Below are 22,645 nucleotides of genomic sequence, written 5' to 3' on the forward strand. Positions count from 1 at the left end.
ACATATTGATTTCTACATTTGTAAAAAGGTATTCATATTAATTATCATCTTATCTCATGAATACATTTTTATCATGTCGTTCTCAACATATCCCTAACAGCAGCAAGTTACAATGTTTCTCTTTGTTTAGGCTCTCTGTTTCAAGTTTTATTAGTCGAATATATGGGATACACAAGGTATACATCCCCCAACTAAATGCCTACTTTCAGTTTCCTTCTCCACAATGCAACAACAATAAGAAATAGTTATAGTTATAGTAGGAAATAGTTCAAATAAGAATACGAACATGAAGTAAAATTAATATCTTAGCATAAGTATAATACAAGAAGTCAATCATTTATCATCCAATAATTACACATGTATGGTTGAAGAGGGAGATGGCGGGCAAGTGTATTAATTCCGTACCAGGCCGGGATACAACCAGTCAGGATGCTCTTGATGGTGCAGCGGTACTATTTGGAGAAGACCCGGGGCGGCATGCTGAATTTCTTCACCAGCCTTAGGAAGTAGAGACTCTGTTGCACCCTCTTGACAAGAGCGGTGGTGTTGTAGGTCCATGACAAGTCCTCGGTGATGTGGATGCCGAGGAACTTGAAACTCATGACTCTCTACAACAGTCTCATTGATGTGAATCGGGGCACGTTCCCTACTCTGCTTCCTGAAGTTAACAATTAACTCCTTTGCTGACATTTAAGGAGAAATTGCTGTCATGACACCACAATGGCAGTTCACTTACCTCCTCCCTATAGGTTGATTCATTGTTGATGGTTATCAGGCCTACAACCGTGGTGGTGTCATCAACAAACTTGATGATGGAGTTGATGCCGTGCAAAGCCACACATTCGTGGGTTAACAGTACAAGTGTGAACGTTCGTTGGAGTCCTCTGTTGTCATGACTACGACAGGCTAGCATGACTGGAGCCAATGTTAGTTTCTATGCTAGTTGACTTTGATAAATTAATCAAAACGTAATCAAAAAAATAACAGCAATAATATCATTACGTTCTGTTTCATATCCTATGTTGTATAACTTGCTTACCATGAAGATCAGGTTTAAAACAATTTGTTTATCTAGTGCTTCTCTCTTCAGTTGGCTCTCTCATTCAACTGACTCACTGACTAGGCAGGCTAACGAGAGAGTCACTGTAGAGTGACAGGCTAGAGTTAGAGTCACTGTAGAGTGAGAGCGTGAAGCAATCACTAGAGTAAGCGGCTCCCTCGGGCCAAAACAAGCACACCCCTTGACTATAAATACATGAATACAAAAGGCCAAAGATTAAGCTACCATATAGAGTATCTCACATTCTCCCAATCTCCCACATTTCTGGTTGGCAACACAGGGAACCCAGACATAAGCAAAAAAGGTGACTATTAATACAGAAAGTATTATACCTATATGTCAGCAACTTGTTTTATTTTTATGTGATGTTACAGACAAACTAGGACCAACAATAGTAGCCTAATGCCTCTGACCTTTTTAGAAACCTGCCCATACTGGCATATAAATGAAAAAAATATAATACCAACCAACCTCTTTTGACCTTTGGGGGTTTATTTATTTGATGCATTATACTGCTATTGTACCATGCTACCATTTATCATAATTGTGCTTTACCATGGTAGTATAATGCAGGTTAAAACCATGATTATTCCATGATCCACATCTATACTATTGTATTAATGACGGAATACCATAGTATTATTTAGGTGCACGGCAGTACGATCATACTTCAAGGCTAAAACCATCGTACATTTCCATGATTCAGATCAGTACCATGGTATATATGATGCCATACCATGGTAATATTTAGGTACAATGGTAGTACCATCATACTTCAAGGCTAAAACCATGATGCATTTCCATGATTCAGACTATAACATGGTATAAGTGAAAGTACCATAGTAGTACCATGGTACATTTTTGTAAGGGATAGTACCCGTAGCAGGGTGCGGAGTAGAGATGGTGATAAGGTGCAGGGGGATGTGTCTGACAGTCACATTAGCAGATGGAGAGTGATTCACTGAGCTGCACCTGTCAGCATTTGACCCAAACAGGGCAAGATGTGGAGCCCAGCCCCAGACTAAAACGCTCAGAACCTCTCAACCATGATTTATAAGTGGGAATTAAAATCTCTCCTTGAGGGAGGGACAGCTTTCTTACTTTTCCTCTAAAATCCATATGTTCTAAAGCAGAGTGCGGTAGCATACTGTAGTAACATAACTACCTAGAATCCTGATGGCAGGTTCTCATGCAGTTTGAGAGGCCGTTTTCAGACATGTGGTTGTGCAACGGTGTGCTATGTTTGGCTACTTTAACAATGCTACTGTAATTCGTCAAGTTCACAACAGCCCAGAGGAATTAGTGTGAATATTAGCAAGTGACGAATGGTCTTTTAATTGATTGACCAGATTAATTATTGTCTGTCTGCACAAACGGATGGTTTGTTGTGAGTGTGTGGGTGGCAACAGTTTGTGATTGATAGAACACATTGAATCAGAGGGCAGAGATGGGTTCTCTGTTTTTTTCTGATTAATTTTCTTTTAAGATGTTTATCTTAACAGGCAGTGTGTAACAGCTGTTGGAAGGAGTGGAGGACCAAGGTGCAGCGTGGTACGTGTTCATGCTTTTATTTAGAACTGAACACTAAATAACAAAACAACACCGCAGACACAAAAACAGAAAACAACTACCCACAAAACCCATATGGGAAAAAGCTACCTAAGTATGGTTCTCAATCAGAGACAACGATAGACAGCTGCCTCTGAATGAGAACCACACCACCAAACAACAAAGAAATACAAAACATAGAAACTGAACATAGAATGCCCAGCCTAGTCACACCCTGGCCTAACCAAAATAGAGAATAAAAGCCTCTCTATGACCAGGGCGTGACACAGGGGCGTATCTTCAGATTTTGGTGTGTTTGATAGTCATAACCAGAAATTATCGCATTTCACAGATTAACCACGGTCAAAAGGAATGAATGATCAGAGATGATTTGGATTGAATACCTACTGAAGTATACTGGTGGAAATCTATGGACTTATCGAATGTGTATTGTCTAATTGTAATTGGTTATGTGTATTCCTTCCATTGAATAACCAATGCATCAGAAGATATTTGCAAATCAGATTGGTTTCTGTTTACTGTTAGGATCATGGGCAAATGTGGAATACGTGTGGCTGGTGTTGTAATCTGTTAATCTGTCTCTTTGGTGATGTCACAATATATACCTATAATTATTTCTGTCTACATTCTGCCTGTTTTACAGCTAGCTTACCAGTGTTACAAAATGAATGGTGTTAGTACTACTGCAGTCACTGATTATCTTAGCAATGGCTTCCCCTTTGAATCATCTGTATTGAGTTCACAGAGAAAGACACTATAAATGAGATCATCTCAATTGCAGTGTTAAATTCTTACGACAGCCCCAATTTATCTAATTTCACCACAGCAGTGTGGTGCATTAGCTCTGTTCTGCTATGTTACAATGACGACTGTACACATGCACGATGATCTCATTCATTGCAATGGATTGCTCTGCAGAAAATGTATGTCATTAGTAGCCTACCAAACTGATACTCAGCACTCTATTGTCCCTCTAATCACTCTGACATCAATGCAAATGTCATTGAAAATCAAATCAAAAACTTTATGAGAGCCCCATCTTGTGCAGCTTTTCTATAGGCTACAGGCCCATGAAAACAGTGATGGCCTCTATTAAAAGACGAAGATCCCATCAGCATTCTAGGCCTACTAAATGTATTTCTCAACTTTCCTAATATTTAGCTAATCTTAAGCACATTGCTTATCTTTTACAACAGGAGTATAGCCTACCTGGCTGGAATGAAAATGAACCACAGGAAAAGCGTCCTCCATTCACCATTTAAGTGCAGAGATGACATATTTCTTCCCCTGTTTCGAGACAGGTGCATGATAATGGTTCATTCTAAATCTAAATGAATTCCACACATATATTATTTAGTATACTGTATGTAAAGACAAAATTAAATCAAGAATAGTCTGATGGGTGACAATATTAGCCTATCACTTGTGAATTATATATTATCACTTGTGAATGATGCCCAGCTTAAGGCAAGAAACAACGCCTTTTTTGTGACTTTTTCGAATCATAGTTCCACACCTCATGTAGTCTAGCCCATAGGTCTATATGTTTTGATAAGGTTTGTATCACAACTAAAGTGGCCAAATAAATTCTTAAAATTAAGCACATTAATCCGCTTTACAAGGGGTGTAGAGCCTAACTGGCATACATACTGTATGCAGCGCGTGACTTTCAACTTGGGTTAAGAACATTTTCACCATAAAAATGCCTTTATAATAAAAGCATTATATGCATAATCCCATTTGTTGTCACTTTTGATACTGGTGTTTTCTTGCATTGCTGTGCTTATAATGTGACGAAATAGCCTAATAAGAAAGAAACGTCCCTTTTTCAGGACCATGTCTTTCAAAGATAATGCGTAAAAATCCGAATAACTTTACAGATCTACATTGTAAAGGGTTTAGACACTGTTTCCCATGCTTGTTCAATGAACCATAAACAATTAATAAACATGCACATGTGGAACGGTCGTTTAAGACACTAACAGCTTACAGACGGTAGGCAATTAAGGTCACAGTTATGAAAACTTGGGACACTAAAGAGGCCTTTCTACTGACTCTGAAACACACCAAAAGAAAGATGCCCAGGGTCCCTGCTCATCTGTGTGAATGTGCCTAAGGCATGCTGCAAGGAGGCATGAGGACTGCAGATGTGGCCAGGGCAATAAATTGAAATGTCCGTACTGTGAGACGCCTAAGACAGCGCTACAGGGAGACAGGACGGACAGCTGATCGTCATCGCCGTGGCAGACCACGTGTAACAACACCTGCACAGGATCGATACATCCGAACATCACACCTGCGGGACAGGTACAGGACGGCAACAACATCTTCCCGAGTTACACCAGGAACACACAATCCCATCATCAGTGCTCAGACTGTCCGCAATAGGCTGAGAGAGGCTGGACTGAGGGCATGTAGGCCTGTTGTAAGGCAGGTCCACACCAGACATCACCAGCAACAACGTTGCCTATGGGCACAAACCCACCGTTGCTGGACCAGACAGGAATGGCAAAAAGTGCTCTTCACTGATGGGGCGCGGTTTTGTCTCACCAGGGGTAATGGTCGGATTCGCGTTTTTCGCCGAAGGAATGAGCGTTACACCGAGGCCTGTACTCTGGAACGGGATCGATTTGGAGGTGGAGGGTCTGTCATGGTCTGGGGCGGTGTGTCACAGCATCATCAGACTGAGCTTGTTGTCATTGCAGGCAATCTCAACGCTCTGCATTACAGGGAAGACATCCTCCTCCCTCATGTGATACCCTTCCTGCAGGCTCATCCTGACATGATCCTCCAGAATGACAATGCCACCAGCCATACTGCTCGTTCTGTGTATGATTTCATACTAGACAGGACTGTCAGTGTTCTGCCATGGCCAGCCCAGATCTCAATCCCATTGAGCACATCTGGGACCTGTTGGATCGGAGGCTGAGCGCTAGGGCTGGGTACTTGTAGGTGCCTTGGTGGAAGAGTGGGGTAACATCTCACTGCAAGAACTGGCAAATCTGGTGCAGTCCATGAGGAGGAGATGCACTGCAGTACTTAATGCAGCTGGTGGCCACACCAGATACTGATTGTTACTTTAGATTTTGACCTCCCCTTTGTTCAGGGACACAATTTTCCATTTCTGTTAGTCACATGTCTGTGGAACTTGTTCAGTTTATGTCTCAGTTGTTGAGTCTTGTTATGTTCCACAAATATTTACACATGTTAATTTTGCTGAAAATAAACGCAGTTGACAGTGAGAGGACGTTTCTTTTTTTGCTGAATTTAGTTTATCAACATTTTCAGCTAAACATTCGAAACTTTTGCATCAAGCGTATTGCGGGAAACGTTTTTTTATGCTAGTGGTTGTATTCATTTGGAATATTTATTTCTAGGTCAACTTTTGTACTATGGGGGATAGTAGATTGACATAAGCTAGTGCTTTTGCTGTTCATTAGGCCTACTTCTCTTGTTGGCTGACTAAAAGTAAATGTGGACAGTAATTCCAATATGTTCAATATGCACCTCAGAATTGCATAAGAACCCGCACTGTTGCTTCCCTGATGTGTATGTCTTCACTTGTAGTCTGTGACAAAGACACGATCACGTGAGGGAGAGCCATGTGAGTGAGATGAGAGGTGCTGCGGAGCAGGCAGCACTCAGGGAGAAGGGCTGCAGAAGGCATGGATTTGTTTACGTTGTTTTATGGCCACACAAAGGGAATGCCGCTGGGAAATTCAAGGCATTATCAAATGCTTCTCAAATGATGAATGAGAGACTGACGAAGTGTGTGCAGCCTGCGCAAAAAGAAAGCAGAGCTCATGCCTTCAAGCAACTTTTTTCAAATCATCATTAGTCGCATCTTGCAGCCTTACAATGTATTAAAATCAAAACATATAGCCCAGCTAGTATAGCCCACAGTCATATGGCATAGCCAGATCAGGACCTAACATAAGGACAATTTAGAGTATGTTATTCTGTTCTTCTGAAATAGACTACATTTTCTTCAAATCATGTTTCTTTAGACCTGTCTAAAATAAAGAATAGGTTTATTGTGAAGGTGTAGGCTATATTACATGGATATATTAGACGTGTTGAAATGTAGATGTTCCAAAGGTCTGCATCAGTGGCTTGTAGTGGATGTCATGAGATGCTAAATGTGTTTATGTTAATTAACTGTCAATTACCTTGAGACCAAAAGAGACCAAAAATTATTTGCTTGACAATCACCGGCTGACAAAATGTTGTCCATTGCCACAGCCCTACTAATGACATGCACTGTGTTTATTAGGTGTGTTTGAAATTCACCCCCACACACAAATGCATTATTGCTTTATTGACGGTTAAGGTTTTCTACCTATGCTGAAAACATCTTGCCATAGTACTTAAAACAGGGATAGGTACCTTTGATGGGGGTGTGCGCCACAAAAAAATCTGAAACTCATCATGGGGGGCCGCAGTGGCTTGTGGGTCTGCGTTCCCACATCCATATCCACACATATAGTCAGAGCTCAAGTTTTGAGGGCCATAAGCAAAATTCTTTGTTTTAGAGTTAATTCTCTGGAATTCTACACATTTCACCATGGGGCGGAAAGAAACATTTTCAGTTTTACAGCTAATTTCCTGCCACTTCCTGCCATTCTACACATTTTGCCATAGGATGGAGAGAACTGTTTGCAGTTTTTAATGTGACACCTCACTGAGAGTGACTAGCAAAATCAATGGGGCCCCCCGGTCGGTAATTCAACCATGATTACTACAAGTTGAGATAGCTGGCCGCAAGACTAACTTACAATTTAAACAATGTTAGCTGACATGGGCAAATTGAGAGATTGTCAGTAACTGACATAAGAAGAGAAAAACTGCTGATGCACAACCAAATTTCAAAATTGCACCTTGTGTATTCTACTATTCTAATTCTCAACAGTAAGTTGAAACCCTGACGGAGTTCCGGAATAAGGCCGGCAGTTGAACAGGCATGAAGAGTCAGATACTCGCGGCATATGAATGACAGGGTTGTCCATCCTAGTGAGAACATTTAGGAGTCATTATTCCATCATTATCATCCTTGCCAGTGCCTCTGAAGACCTCTGAATGTTAGAGAGAGGCTTGTCTGTAATTTGACTGAAATATTTGTATAGCCTTTATTCCAGGAGAAAATTAACACAGCATCTTCTTTTTACACTGACCCTTACAGAAAAAACACAATTTCACATGTGGAAAATCACATGACTTCACGTGAAATTTCACATGAAATCATGTGATTTTCCACATGTGAAATTATGTGTTTTTGGAACACTTCCAAATCAAATTTGTCACCTGTGCTGAACACAACCTTACAGCGAAATGCTTACTTACTAACCCTTAACCAACAATGCAATTTTAAGAAAAATAAGTGTTAAGAAATGATTTACTAAATCAAATCAAATTTATTTATATAGCCCTTCTTACATCAGCTGATATCTCAAAGTGCTGTACAGAAACCCAGCCTAAAACCCCAAACAGCAAGCAATGCAGGTGTAGAAGCACGGTGGCTAGGAAAAACTCCCTAGAAAGACCAAAACCTGGGAAGAAACCTAGAGAAGAACCAGGCTATGAGGGGTGGCCAGTTCTGAATGTGCCGGGTGGAGATTATAACAGAACATGGCCAAGATGTTGAAATGTTCATAAATGACCAGCATGGTCAAATAATAATAATCACAGTAGTTGTCGAGGGTGCAACAAGTCAGCACCTCAGGAGTAAATGTCAGTTGGTTTTTCATAGCCGATCATTAAGAGTATCTCTACCGCCCCTGCTGTCTCTAGAGAGTTGAAAACAGCAGGTCTGGGACAGATAGCACGTCCGGTGAACAGGTCAGGGTTCCATAGCCGCAAGCAGAACAGTTACTTATAGAGCAACAATAACAAGGTTTTATACAGGGGGTACCAGTACAGAGCCCATGTGCGGGTGGCACAGGTTAGTCAATGTAAAAAAAAAATTTTTTTAACTAGGCAAGTCAGTTATGAACAAATTCTTATTTTCAATGATGAGCAGAACGACAAAGTTGTACCTTGTCAGCTCAGGGATTTGAACTTACAACCTTGCAGTTACTCATCCAACACTCTAGCCACTAGGCTACCCTGCCACCCCAATTAAGGTAATATGTACAGTACATGTAGGTAATGTGACTATGCATAGATAATAAAAAGATCGTAGCAGCAGTGTAAAAAGGGGGTGATAGGGGGTCAATTTAAAAAGTCCGGGTAGCCATTTGATAAGCTGTTCAGAAGTCTTATGGCTTTGGGGTAGAAGCTGTTAAGAAGCCTTTTGGACCTAGATTTGGGTCTTACTGTGCGGTATCAGAGAAAACAGTCTATGACTGGCTGGAGGCTGGAGTCTTTGGTAATTTTTAGGGCTTTCCTCTGACACCGCCTGGTATATAGGTTCTGGGTGGCAGAAACCTTGGCCCTAGTGATGTACTGGGCCGTACACACTACCCTCTGTAGTGCCTTGCGGTCGGAGGCCGAGCAGTTGCCATACCAGGTTGTGATGCAACCAGTCAGGTTGCTCTCATGCTCTCAAAGGTGCAGCTGTATAACTTTTTTTTGGACCATGATAGTTCTTTGGTAATGTGGACACCAACTATCTTGAAACTCTCAACCTGCTCCACTACAGCCCCGTCGATGAGAATGGGGATGTACTCGGCCCTCCTTTTCCTGTAGTCCACGATCATTGTCTTGATCATGTTGAGGGAGAGGTTGTTATCCTGGCACCACACTGCTAGGTCTCTGACCACCTCCCTATAGGCTGTCTCATCATTGTCGGTGATCAGACCTACCACTGTTTTGTCATCAGCAAACTTGGTGGTGTTGGAGACAGTGTTGGAGTCGTGCTTGGCCATGCATTCATGGGTGAACAGGAGGCACAGGAGGGGACTGAGCACGCACCGTTGAGGGGCCCCGTGTTGAGGATCAGCGTGACAGATGTGTTGTTACCATTACCACCTTGGGGTGACCCGTCAGGAAGTCCAGGATCCAGTTGCAGAGGGATGTGTTTAGTCCCAGCGTCCTTAGCTTAGTGATATTTTGAGGGCGTTATGGAGTTGAACGCTGAGCTGAAGTCAATGAACAGCATTCTCATGTAGGTGTTCCTTTTGTCCAGGTGGGGAAGGGCAGTGTGGAGTGCAATAGAGATTGCATCATCTGTGGATCTGTTGGGGAGGTATGCAAATTGGAGTGGGTCAATCAAAACTAATTGTATTTGTCACATGTGCTGAATATACCATGACATGCTTAATTCCAAGCCCTTAACCAACAACGCAGTTCAAGAAATAGAGTCAAGAAAATGTTTACTAAATAAACTATTGAGTCAATGTGCGGGGGTACACTTTAGTCGAGGTAATTTGTACATGTAGGTAGGGGTAAAGTGATTATTGTCTACAGCTGCTCAATAGGTGCCCTTCTGTGCGATGCATTAGAAAACCTCTCTTGTCTTTGTGGTTGAATCTGTTTTTGAAATTCACTGCTTGACTGAGGGACTTTACACGTAATTGTATGTGTGGGGTACAGAGATAAAGTAGTCATTCAAAAATGATATGATATTAAACACGATTATTGCACACAGAGTCCATGCATGTGACAAATACAATTTGAATTTATATTCTAATAATTAACCGCAATTAATGTAGAAAAGTAATTGACTTAAATGTTTTTTACTTTCTGTGCTGTAATTTTAACCATTGACTTCCTCTACTAAACTGTCCAATTGAACTTGTGGTTGCCAAGCCAGTGGGGAGTACAAAGGGACTTTGAGCTGCTGAGGGTTCAGGTCATGGGTGATTCATTCGAATGTGAAGGTGCCTCTGGGAAAATAGGTCCCTCAATCCCCTAAATGCCTCCAAGTAGCTTGTTTGGTAGTCAAGTCCATCTCTCCCTCTCTCATCAATTTCTCTGTTTCCCCCATTTCCTTCTCTCACCCTCCTGCTGTTTTTGGTCCTGTCATTTCAAGAATTTCCATTTATATCTCCCCGATTGTCTCTCTCTCTCATCACTCTCTCTTTCTCTCTCTTCCTTCTCTATTTTCAACCCCTCATCATGCTCTTTAGTTGCCCCAGTGCTCCTGATTTACAATGGCTTAATGTAGTCCTGTGCTGGGAGTCGGCAGATAAATGTCCCATTTGTCACATTAATAGTCCCTCCACGCCAGCATCCTAGTATGACTCCATCCACAGTCACCCCCTTCCTCATCCTATGCCCCCTCCCATCCTGGTGTGCTGCTTGGCTGATCAGAGCAACATTGCTATAGCTGATCTTCCTGATTTCTGATGCGTTTTTTGTCCAGCTATAGTTTCTTTCTCCCTTTTGTCATGTGTAACCACACTCCGTGCTCTATAGTCATTCGTCATTGTTTAACCTTCTGTATTGTTCTAGGTGGCTGGTCTTTGTGCATTGTAATGCTTTTGTTTTGGATTTCACGTCATTATGAGCATGCGAGTCTCTCTAAGCATTTCAAAGAGATTACACTTAATTGGGTGATTTTTAACAAACAGTGGGCACACATTTAATTACTGTTGCATTCCATTAGCGCTTTGTTTGTGCCCAGATAAAGGATAAAAAGAGGCCTGTTGACTATGTGACAAATGTTGACTTGAATTCCAAATGTGGAGATCATGTTTTTCGTGTTCAAATAAGATTAGTAGTAGAGGATTATATTTGGTATGTATAGATTGTAACTCTACACAGATATGGCTCTACCATCAGCCACAAATAAAGCTCTTAATTTCTCTAGTCTGGAATTTGAATTTGCTGCAGAAGTTTTAGATTGCACAGAATATTTTCTGGTGATACTAGACTCTGAAATTCAGTGTAAAATCTGCCTGCAAGGGAGAGGACCTGTTTAGTTGACAGGACAGCTATTTATACATTTTATGGGGGAAGAGAGCAGTACCTTTACTCATGAAATGATCAGGTGCACTGACTATACTCATTGATGCAAGACAAGTATTCATTAACCCAAGACCTGGTTGACTGAAGGTTTCCTGCCTTAGTAAGACTGAATGTGAGTCCCCTGTTAATTAGACTTAGACTGTAGGTGACTCCTATGAGTTTATGTGTGTAGGTGAGAGTGTGAGATTGTGTGAAGTTTGGAAGATCTACAGCTCCTACACTCTAACCAAACTTCTTCAACTTATGACGGTACATTTTATTTTATATTTTAACAAAGACATCCACTTGTGTACTTGGCAGCCAGCAGCTTTCAAGCACTGGTAAATGTACATTTTATATGTTTTAATGCCTCCAAGCTCATTTACAACCCTTACAACTAGCACAATACTTCATAACAATTCATAACCAGACACTCACTGACAGATGTGCAACATTCATAAAATATTTACTACTACTTATAATGGGCAGCTTATCAGGGTAAATTTGAAGGCATAGATGTTAAGACTCTGTATAAATATTTTACTCTACCCTCAGTAATTCGTCCCAACAGACAACTTTAATTTTTTTTAAAGATCTTACTGAGATTTTCTCCAAAGCACACACACACAAACAAACAGCAGGAGGAAGTGGTGGCTGGACTAACTATCTCAGAAACTACAAGTATTACAAAAATGGATTTGTATGTTAATCTGGGTGACACAGATTTCAGGGATGACATGTTTCTGTGGTGGTGGGGGTGGGGAGGGGTGAGGGGGTGCAAAAGGGAAAGAGGGATTTATTACTTAACTTGCTGTAGTACTTGTGCATTTTTTTGGTGATATTAAAGGGATGTTTTGTTTACTTTTCTACAGGCCCTAGCTGCCCTTTCACCCATCCTTTTCCTGTTGTCCCAATGCCCATGGCTGTATATGCCCTCAGTTCCTTCCCTTCCCATACCCTGGCCTGCTCTACTTTTCTCTGCCCATGTCCTGCCTTGCCCTACTGGGTCCTACCCTACCAATGTCCTGCACTGCTGAGCCCTATCCTGACCTGCCCTTTAACTGTGGCCCCTCCACCTCACATAATTTCTGAAGCCATAAGTCCCTTCGAAATTCCCTTCTCCAGCAGTTTGATCTTCAGGGGGCATTTTATTATCTCCATCTTTAACTTTGTTATTTCTACAAACAGAACGCACTACTTTCATTTGACTAGTACTGGTTCCACGTGCTCTATGCTGTCTAATTGGATTGTCTGAAGTTTGTCTCATCATGTCCCTCTCATCCTTGTCCCTCTTTAGCCTGTGAGCTGATGAACCAGGGCATACTGGCACTGGTAACATCTACAGGCTGTGCATCCGCCAACGCCCTCCAGTCCTTGACCGACGCCATGCACATACCCCACCTGTTTATTCAGAGAAACGGCCAGGGCACGCCTCGCACCGCCTGCCACCTCAACCCAAGTCCTGACGGGGAGAGCTACACCCTGGCCGCCCGCCCGCCTGTACGCCTCAACGACGTCATGCTCACTCTGGTCACTGAGCTGCGTTGGCAGAAGTTCATCATCTTCTATGATGCTGACTATGGTGAGTGGGGGAAAGGGGTGGGGTATAGGGTGAGTGGGGGAAAGGGGTGGTGTATAGGGTGAGTGGGGGAAAGGGGTGGAGTATAGGGTGAGTAGAGGGTTGTGTGACCATTACAGTTTTTATTTGTTGTATGTGTGATCTTCTAAAAACCAGTTCTCCAATGGGGAAGGCCAGGACAATATTAAGGATGAGGATGATGACCATAACCGCAGTAGCCAACTAGCAGTAATCAATAGGATTTGTTTTCTTCCCTTGTTGTTTTGGACAATGCACAAAGCTGATAAATATTTGAAGGAAGAGTAAATAAAAATATTTACTGCTACTTTTAATGGACAGTTTATCATGGTAAATTTGAAGCCATAGATGTTAAGACTCTGTAATTCATCCCAACAGACATCTTTAACTTTTTTTTATAGATCTTACTGAGATTTTCTCGATATTAATGATATTAATGATGAAGATGATGATGATAACCGTGGTAGCCAACGAGCAGTAATCAATAGAATATTTTTTTCTCCCTTAAACTATATTGTTCTTTTGGACAATGCACATAGCTGATAAATGTTTAAAGGCATAGTGCGACATTATTTACACTGAACAAAAATAAAAATGCAACATGCAACAATTTCAAATATTTTACTAGGTTACAGTTCATATAAGGAAATCAGTCAATTTAAATTAATGAAATTAATCTATGGATTTCACATGACTGGGAATACAGATATGCATCTTATGGTAGGGGCGTGGATCAGAAAACCAGTCAGTATCTGGTGTGACTACCATTTACCTCATCCAGTGCGACACATCTCATTCACATATTCAGCTAGCGGGATATACGCTGCACTGGCAAGATAGAACAGCACACTCCGGTAAGACGAGGGGGGGTGGTCTGTGCATATTTGTAAACGACGACTGGTGCACGAAATCTATGGAGGTCTCTAGATTTTGCTCGCTTGAAGTAGAGTATATTGTGATAAATTGCAGGCAACACTACTTGCCTAGAGAGTTTTCAGCTCTACTTTTCGTGGCTGTTTATTTAAAACCACAGACAGATGCTGGCACTAAGACCGCACTCAGTCAGCTGTATAAGGAAATAAGCAAACAGGAAACCACTCACCCAGAGGTGGTGCTCCTAGTGGCCGGAGACGTTAATGCAGGGAAAATTAAATCAGTTCTACCAAATTACTATCAACATGTTAAATGTGCAACCAGAGGGAAAAGAATTCTAGATCACATGTTCTCCACAAACAGGGACCATAGTCCCTATGCCCGAGAACACAAAGGCAACCTGCCTAAATGACTACAGACCAATTGCACTGGTTAGAGCCTGTAAGTAAGCATTTCACTGTAAGGTCTACAGCTGTTGTATTCAGTGCTCGTGACAAATAAACATTGATTTGATTTGATTTAATCAGACTGTTGATTGTGGCCTGTCACTCCTCTTCAATGGCTGTGCCAAGTTGCTGGATATTGGCGGGAACTGGAACAAGCTGTCGTACACATCCATCCAGAGCATCCCAAACATTCTCAATTGGTGATATGTCTGGTGAGTATGCAGCCATGAGAGAACTGGCACATTTTCAGCTTCCAGAAATTGTGTACAGATCCTTGCAACATGGAGCTGTGCATTATTATGCTGAAACGAGGTGATGGCACGACAATGGGCCTCAGGATCTCTTCACGCTATCACTGTGTATTCAAATTGCCATCGATAAAATGCAATTGTGTTTGTTGTCCGTAGATTATGCCTGCCCATACCATAACCCAACCGCCACCATGGAGCACCCAGCAAACTGCTTGTCATATGACGCCATACACACTGTATGCCTTACACATCTGCCCGGTATAGTTTAAAATGTGAAGAGCACACTTCTCAAGCATGCCTGTGGCCATCGAGGAGCAATATGGGGAGCAATATGGGGAGCAACATCGGGGAGCAATATGCCCACTGAAGTGGGTTTCGATGCCAAATTGCAGTATGGTCAAGACCCTGGTGAGGACAACGAGCACACAGCTGAGCTTCCCTGAGACAGTTTCCTACAGTTTGTGCAGAAATGTTTCAGTTGCACAAACCCACAGTTTTATCAGCTGCTCGGGTGGTTGGTCTCAGATGATTCTGCAGGTGAAGAAGCCGAATGTGGAGGTCCTGGGCTGGCATGCTTACACGTGATCTGCAGTTGTGACGTCGGTTCGACGTACTGCTAAATTCTCCAAAACATGTTGGAGGCTGTTTATGGCAACAGCTCTTGTGGACATATCTGCTGTTATCATCCCAATTTTACGCTCTCTCAAAACTTGAGACATCTGTGGCATTGTCTTGTGTGGCAAAACTGCACATTTAAGAGTGGCCTTTTATTGTCCCCAGCACAAGGTGCACCTGTCCAATGATCATGCTGTTTAATCAGCTTTGTGACATGCCACATCTGTCAGGTGGATGGATTATCTTGGCAAAAGATAAATGCTCACGAACAGGGATGTAAAAATATTTGGGGGCACTGGGATCTTTTATTTCAACTCATGAAACATGGGACCAACACTTTACATGTGTTGTAAAATGCTCCCGATTGGTGCAGCAGTCTAAGGCACTGCATATCAGTGCTAGCGGCATTACTACAGACCCTGGTAGGATCCCAGGCTGTGTCACAACCCACCATGATTGAGAGTCCCATAGGGTGTTGCACAATTGTCTGGGTTAAGGCAGTGTTTGGCTGGGGTAGGCCATCATTGTAAAATAAGAATTTGTTCTTAACTGACTTGCCTAGTAAAAATTAAACATGTTCTCTTTATATTTTTTTCGGTGTCCTTACACAGGGTCAGGTTAATTCACGGATACCATTTTTATGTCTCTGTGTGCATTTTGAAAGAAGTTGAAGGTAGTTTCTGGAGCCATTGATTCCAATTGCACTCATTAGTATGCTCTGTTTACAATGAACTGAACTGAACTGCCAGGATGAAAATATTTTTGAGCTCAGAATTTCTGCTCCAATGCCTTTAATTACAGTTTCATTATTAAGTAGTTTTAGGTGCTATTGAAGCATAGTTTAGATATTACTCCCTGTCAACATCTGTAAATCGTTCCAATGAAATCACTTCATAAACGATCATCACTACAGGCTCTCATGGTGTTATCAGCATAATATCAATAGTACATCTCCTCATATCACAGCATAGGTAAATAATATATCAGAGACCTCCACAACGAGTTACGAAGACCAGTGTTTAGTGATTCATAACATTTTCAAAGCCAAATACTGACTCGTAGAGGGGATCAACGTTTACAGCATCACATTCATGTTGATTGCCCAAATGTCATTTCATTTATGTTTTTATGCACTGCACGCTGATTGGGTTAGATGGAATGTACGTTTTTCATGTGTGCATTTGCTACTTTCCAGTTTTTTTTACTTCCCGCCATTAAAGCTAGTTAAGGAGGGAAATGATGCCTTTGCAGCCTGAATGGAGGATTCTTTGTTACGACCTGCCGAAGTCGTTGCCTCTCCTTGTTCGGGCGGTGCTCGGCGTTCGACGTTGCCGGTCTTCTAGCCATCATCGATCCATTTTTCATTTTCCATTGGTTTTGTCTTGTCTCCCCACACACCTGTTTTCAATCCCATTCATTACCTGTTGTTTATTTAACCCTCTGTTTCCCCTCATGTCTTTGTCAGAGATTGTTTTATTGTCAGTGTTGTTTATTTGTTGTGTTGGTGTGCGACGGGTCCTCGTACCCATGTTATTTCATGTCTGTGCTGTTTAGTGTTATGGAGCATGTTCTGTGGACTTTTATTAAAAGACTCCATTTACACTCTATTTTGACTCTCCTGCGCCTGACTTCCCTGCCACCTATACACACGGAGCTGACATTCTTTATGTACAAGCCGGTCCACGAAGAGTACGAATGCATTACTAGCTGAGCACATCAATCCCTGATGATAGTGCCGATCTAGCGCCCACTATCGGCTGCCTAGGCTAGTTGAAACCTTGATTGTTTGTGCATTTCATCCTATGGCCACAGGGAAAAGAGCAACCGATTGCACTCTTGACACTGTACTTGGACAAGCTCGTCTTCATTATCTGCATGATGACATTATGACATCAGAGCGCATTTCTGTTTTCTCATATCCTTATTTCTATTTCATAAATCTCACCTATAACTCCCTTTAGGCTAGAACTTTTTTTACCCACTTTTAGAACACGGCAAGCATTAGAATGAACAATGAATCGCTGAGGGCACTAACTGTTGTACAGAAGTTGTACACACATGCATAGCTGTTTGACACTAGACTGCTACCTGTGGTAGGGATACTTTATCATGGACTCATGCTTCACACACTTTCAGTAGACACCTTTCATACAGATGATTGTGTATTCGTTTCCCTGTTATAACACAACGGGGTGGCAGAGCGTTGGACTAGTAACCAGAAGTTTGCGAGTTCAAACCCCAGAGCTGACAAGGTACAAATCTGTCGTTCTGCCCCTGAACAGGCAGTTAACCCACTGTTCCTAGGCCGTCATCGAAAATAAGAATTTGTTCTTAACTGAGTTGCCTAGTTAAATAAACGTAAAAATAAACAACTCAAGAGGTAGTCATGGCATTTTGGCTGAATAATATGCAAATAATCAGGGATAAGAGTACACAAGAAGTATGACTAGCCAACATGTTAATTCTGAGTTTATCCAGGCCCCATTAGTGTTAAATAATGAATAAGGAGACCTGTTTTGATGAGGCAGTCTACTTAGCTAATTATGCTCATTAAGATCAGCAACCCTGACATCCACATTCCTTGAGTTACACTCTTTAACTCAATTAAAAAATGTAGTATCTAAATAGAACAGGTATGTTAGAGCAGTCTAAATACTGTCAGTGCCGACCTATTTTTTTTAACCAAAAACGTAATGCAAAGACAAATATGTCACGAGGCTGTGTTCAGAAGAAGTTGGAGCTCTTCTCTGTCTGCATTAACAAGGACAACACTCCCTAGCATTCTTCTCGCCAATGTCCAGTCTCTTGACAACAAGGTTGATGAAATCCCAGCAAGTGTAGCATTCCAGAGGGACATCAGAGACTGTAACGTTCTTTGCTTCACGGAAACATGGCTCACTGGAGAGACGCTATCGGAAGCGGTGCAGCCAGCGGGTTTCTCCACGCATCGCGCCGACAGAAATAAACATCTTTCAGGAGGCTGAATAAATTCGGCTTGTCACCAAAAGCACTCACAAACTTCTACAGATGCACAATCGAGAGCATCCTGGCGGGCTGTATCCACGCCTGGTACGGCAACTGCTCCGCCCACAACCGTAAGGCTCTCCAGAGGGTAGTGAGGTCTGCACAACGCATCACCGGGGGCAAACTACCTGCCCTCCAGGACACCTACACCACCCGATGTTACAGGAAGGCCATAAAGATCATCAAGGACAACAACCACCCGAGCCACTGCCTGTTCACCCCGCTATCATCCAGAAGCCGAGGTCAGTACAGGTGCATCAAAGCTGGGACCGAGAGACTGAAAAACAGCTTCTATCTCAAGGCCATCAGACTGTTAAACAGCAACCACTAACATTGAGTGGCTGCTGCCAACACACTGACTCAACTCCAGCCACTTTAATAATGGGAATTGATGGGAAATGATGTAAAATGTATCACTAGCCACTTTAAACAATGCTACCTAATATAGTGTTTACATACCTTACATGATCCATCTCATAGGTATACGTATATACTGTACTCTATATCATCTACTGCATCCTTATGTAATACATGTATCACTAGCCACTTTAACTATGCCACTTTGCTTACATACTCATCTCATATGTATATACTGTACTCGATACCATCTACTGTATCTTGCCTATGCTGCTCTGTACCATCACTCATTCATATATCTTTATGTACATATTCTTTATCCCCTTACACTTGTGTGTATAAGACAGTAGTTTTGGAATTGTTAGTTAGATTACTTGTTGGTTATTACTGCATTGTCGGAACTAGAAGCACAAGAATTTCGCTACACTCGCATTAACATCTGCTAACCATGTGTATGTGACAAATAAAATTTGATTTGATTTGATTTGTATGATTTTATTGTGTGCAAATGAAGTCAAGCTTATGGACAATGTCAAATGTGATATAATGAAGCAGCTGTGTGAGTTGGGCGTTCAATTACGCAGGTACTTTCCCAAAACTGATGACACAAACAACTGGATTCGTTATCACTTTCATGCCCTGCCTCCATTCCAATTACCAATTACTGAACAAGAGAGCCTCATAGAAAATGCAACAAGCGGTTCTATAAAATTAGAATTTAATCAGAAGCCATTGTCAGATTTCTGGATTGGGCTGCGCTCAGAGTATCCTGTCTTGGCAAATCGCGCTATCGAGACACTGATGCCTTTTGCAACCATGTACCTATGTGAGAGTGGATTCTCTGCCCTCACTAGCATGAAAACTAAATACAGGCACAGACTATGTGTGGAAATTATTTAAGACAGAGACTCTCTCCAATACAATCCAACATTGCAGAGTTATGTGCTTCCTTTCAAGCACACTCTTCTCATTAACCTGTGGTGAGGTTATTCACCATTTTCAATGAACAAATAAGATTTTATATGTAAGATGGTTAAATAAAGAGAAAAATCATTGATTATTATAATATTATTATTTGTGCCCTGGTCCTATAAGAGCTCTTTGCCACTTCCCACGAGCCGGGTTGTGACAAAAACTTACACTCATTCTTATGAGATAGGTCTACACAACGCATCACCGGGGGCAAATTACCTGCCCTCCAGGACACCTACACCACCCGATGTCACAGGAAGGCCAAAATGATCATCAAGGACAACAACCACCCAAGCCACTGCCTGTTCACCCCGTTATCATCCAGAAGGCGAGGTCAGTAAAGGTGCATCAAAGTGGGGACCGAGAGACTGAAAAAAAGCTTCTAACTCAAGGCCATCAGACTGTTAAAACCTCTTTGGTCTAGGGGGCAGTATTTTCACTTCCGGATGAAAAGCTTGCCCAAAGTAAACTACCTGTTTCACAGGCCCGGAAGCTAGGATATGCATATATTGGTAGATTTAGATTGAAAACACTCTGAAGTTTCTAAAATTGTTAATATCATGTCTGTGAGTATAACAGAACTTAGTTGGCAGGCGAAACCCCAAGGACAAACCATCCAGGGGAAAGAATTTTGAGATTGTGTTTTCAATTGGTTTTCTATGGGGAACTAGATTTGAGTCACCTGGTTGCAGTTCCTATGGCTTCCACTAGATGTCAAGAGTCTTTAGAAATTGGTTGATGTTTTTCCTTTGAGAAATGAAGAAGTAGCTCTTTCCTTTCTGAATGTCAAGCCAAGTGTACTTTTTTGTTTGGTGCGCGTGACCTGGAACTCGCTCCACTTTCATTTTATCCGCTATTGAACACAGTATATTCCGTTATCGATTATTTACATTTTAAAATACCAAAAGTTGGATTAGGAAAGTTGTTTGAAATGTTTGGACCAAGTTTACAGGTAATTTATTAGCTACTTTGTAGGGCGAGTTGGAACCGGTGTATTTTCAGAATCAAATGCACCAAATAAATGGACATTTTGTGGATATAACAAAGGAATTTATCGAACAAAAGGACCATTTGTGATGTTTCTGGGACGTTTTGGAGTGCCAACAGAAGAAGATCTTCAAAGGTAAGGCATGAATTATATCGTTATTTCTGAATTTCGTGTCGCACCTGCACAGTTGAAATAGGATTTTCATGTGTTTGTAAGATGGGGTCCTGTCCTCAGATAATGACATGGTCTGCTTTCACCGTTAAGCCTTTTTGAAATCTGACTAGCTGTAACAGGTTTAAACAGCCTTCACTAACATTGAGTGGCTACTGCCAACATACTGACTCATCTCTAGCCACTTTAATAATGAAAAAATTGATGTAATAAATGTATCACTTGCCACTTTAAACAATGCCACTTTATATAATGTTTAATACCCTACATTACTCATCTCATATCTATACACTGTACTCTATACCATCTACTGCATCTTGCCTATGCCGTTCGACCATCGTTCATTCATATATTTTTATGTACATATTCTTATTCATTCCTTTACACTTGTGTGTATAAGGTAGTTGTTGTGAAATTGTTAGGTAAGATTACTTGCTAGATATTACTGCACGGTCGGAACTAGAAGCGCAAGCAGTTCGCTACACTCGCATTAACATCTGCTAACCATGTGTATGTGACAAATCAAATTTGATTCGATTTGATGTTTAATAAATATATATTGTGTTTGTGGCAGGCTTACAATTATGGCAAAATTGTACGCAGCTGGAGGTCAAATGTTTGAAGGAGTACGGGACTATAAAAAGTTTGGGAATCTCTTGTTTATTGGATATCACAGGGAATTGTGGTTGACAGTTCTGCTAGTTCCGCAAGTGTGATAGCCACTTTAGAACTGTATCCTGATTGCGTTGACCTGCTTGCTTTACTGGTCACCCACCCTGCCTGAGCATCAGTGACGGTCAGTTCCGTTCAAGATTAGGGAGGACTATACATTTTTTATGAGCAGGGCCTTATTTCTATTACAGCATATTGCATGATGGTCATTCATATTCCATTCACCCAGCTCAATGTAACATCGATAAGTTTGGGCTACTAGATGTGTACACAGTTCACTTTCATAGCAGCCACATACAGCATTATCACTTTGCTCATTGTATAATTCCTTCTCGCATCTGTGTGCTCTTCTCCACTCACCTTTTCCCTTCACTTGTGGACATCAGTGTACAACACAACAGCTGTCTGTGAAGAGGTGCAAAAACGTAATACCATAAAAGCTAACCGCTACACATTGTCAGCATATTAACGTTTTAGTCAAAAAACTAGAATGCATTACTAAACCCACAGTCCAAAAGATGCGAACAATCACGCAGTACAGTCTAGATCAAGCAGGTTAGCAGTTACACTGGCAGGCCCTGGTGGCAATAAATTAATAAAACCAAAAGCTTACCTTGACTTGGAAGAGTTGCAGTGTTGGATAGCCTTAGCCAGCTAGCTAACATAAATAGCTCTGTTTGAGTCAGGTTGTTGAGTAGGCTAAATTAGATGCATTAGCTAAGTAAGTGAAAGGTAAATTAAGAAGAAAACATATACAATGAAATGTCTCTCTCTCGCTCTCTCTCTCTCTCTTTCTCTCTGCTGCTTCTCCTTAATTTTTGAAGAAATGTATATTTAAAAAAGTGTTCAACTATTGTTTTTCTCTCTTTGACTCAACTACTCACCACACTTTATGCACTGTAGTGCAAGCGAGCTGTAGCTTATGTGTTTAGTACTACATTCATTATCTGATTATTTGATTGGATTGAGCATATGTTAGTTCATATTGCAAGAGCTCTGATAGGTTGGAGGACGTTCTCAAGTCGTCTTAATTATTGCGGAAGTCTATGGAAGGGGATGAAAACCATGATCCTCCTCGGTTTTGTATAGAAGTCAATGTACCCAGAGGAGGATGGAAAATTGCTGTCCTCCGGCTAAACCCTGGTGCTACCCTAGAAGGTATTG

At 41.5% G+C, this 22,645-nt stretch overlaps 1 protein-coding gene across 1 annotated transcript in view; it reads left to right on the forward strand.

Moving 5' to 3' along the window:
* LOC135511071 (glutamate receptor ionotropic, delta-1-like) overlaps positions 1-22,645 on the forward strand; it is a 348,005-nt gene that overhangs the window by 193,935 nt on the left and 131,425 nt on the right. The window contains exon 3 of the mRNA XM_064932571.1: positions 12,813-13,097. Coding sequence (XP_064788643.1) covers positions 12,813-13,097 — 285 coding nt within the window. The remainder of the gene's footprint in view (positions 1-12,812; positions 13,098-22,645) is intronic.

The sequence above is a fragment of the Oncorhynchus masou genome, chromosome 23 (assembly GCF_036934945.1).
Source record: "Oncorhynchus masou masou isolate Uvic2021 chromosome 23, UVic_Omas_1.1, whole genome shotgun sequence".
Classification (NCBI taxonomy): domain Eukaryota; kingdom Metazoa; phylum Chordata; class Actinopteri; order Salmoniformes; family Salmonidae; genus Oncorhynchus; species Oncorhynchus masou.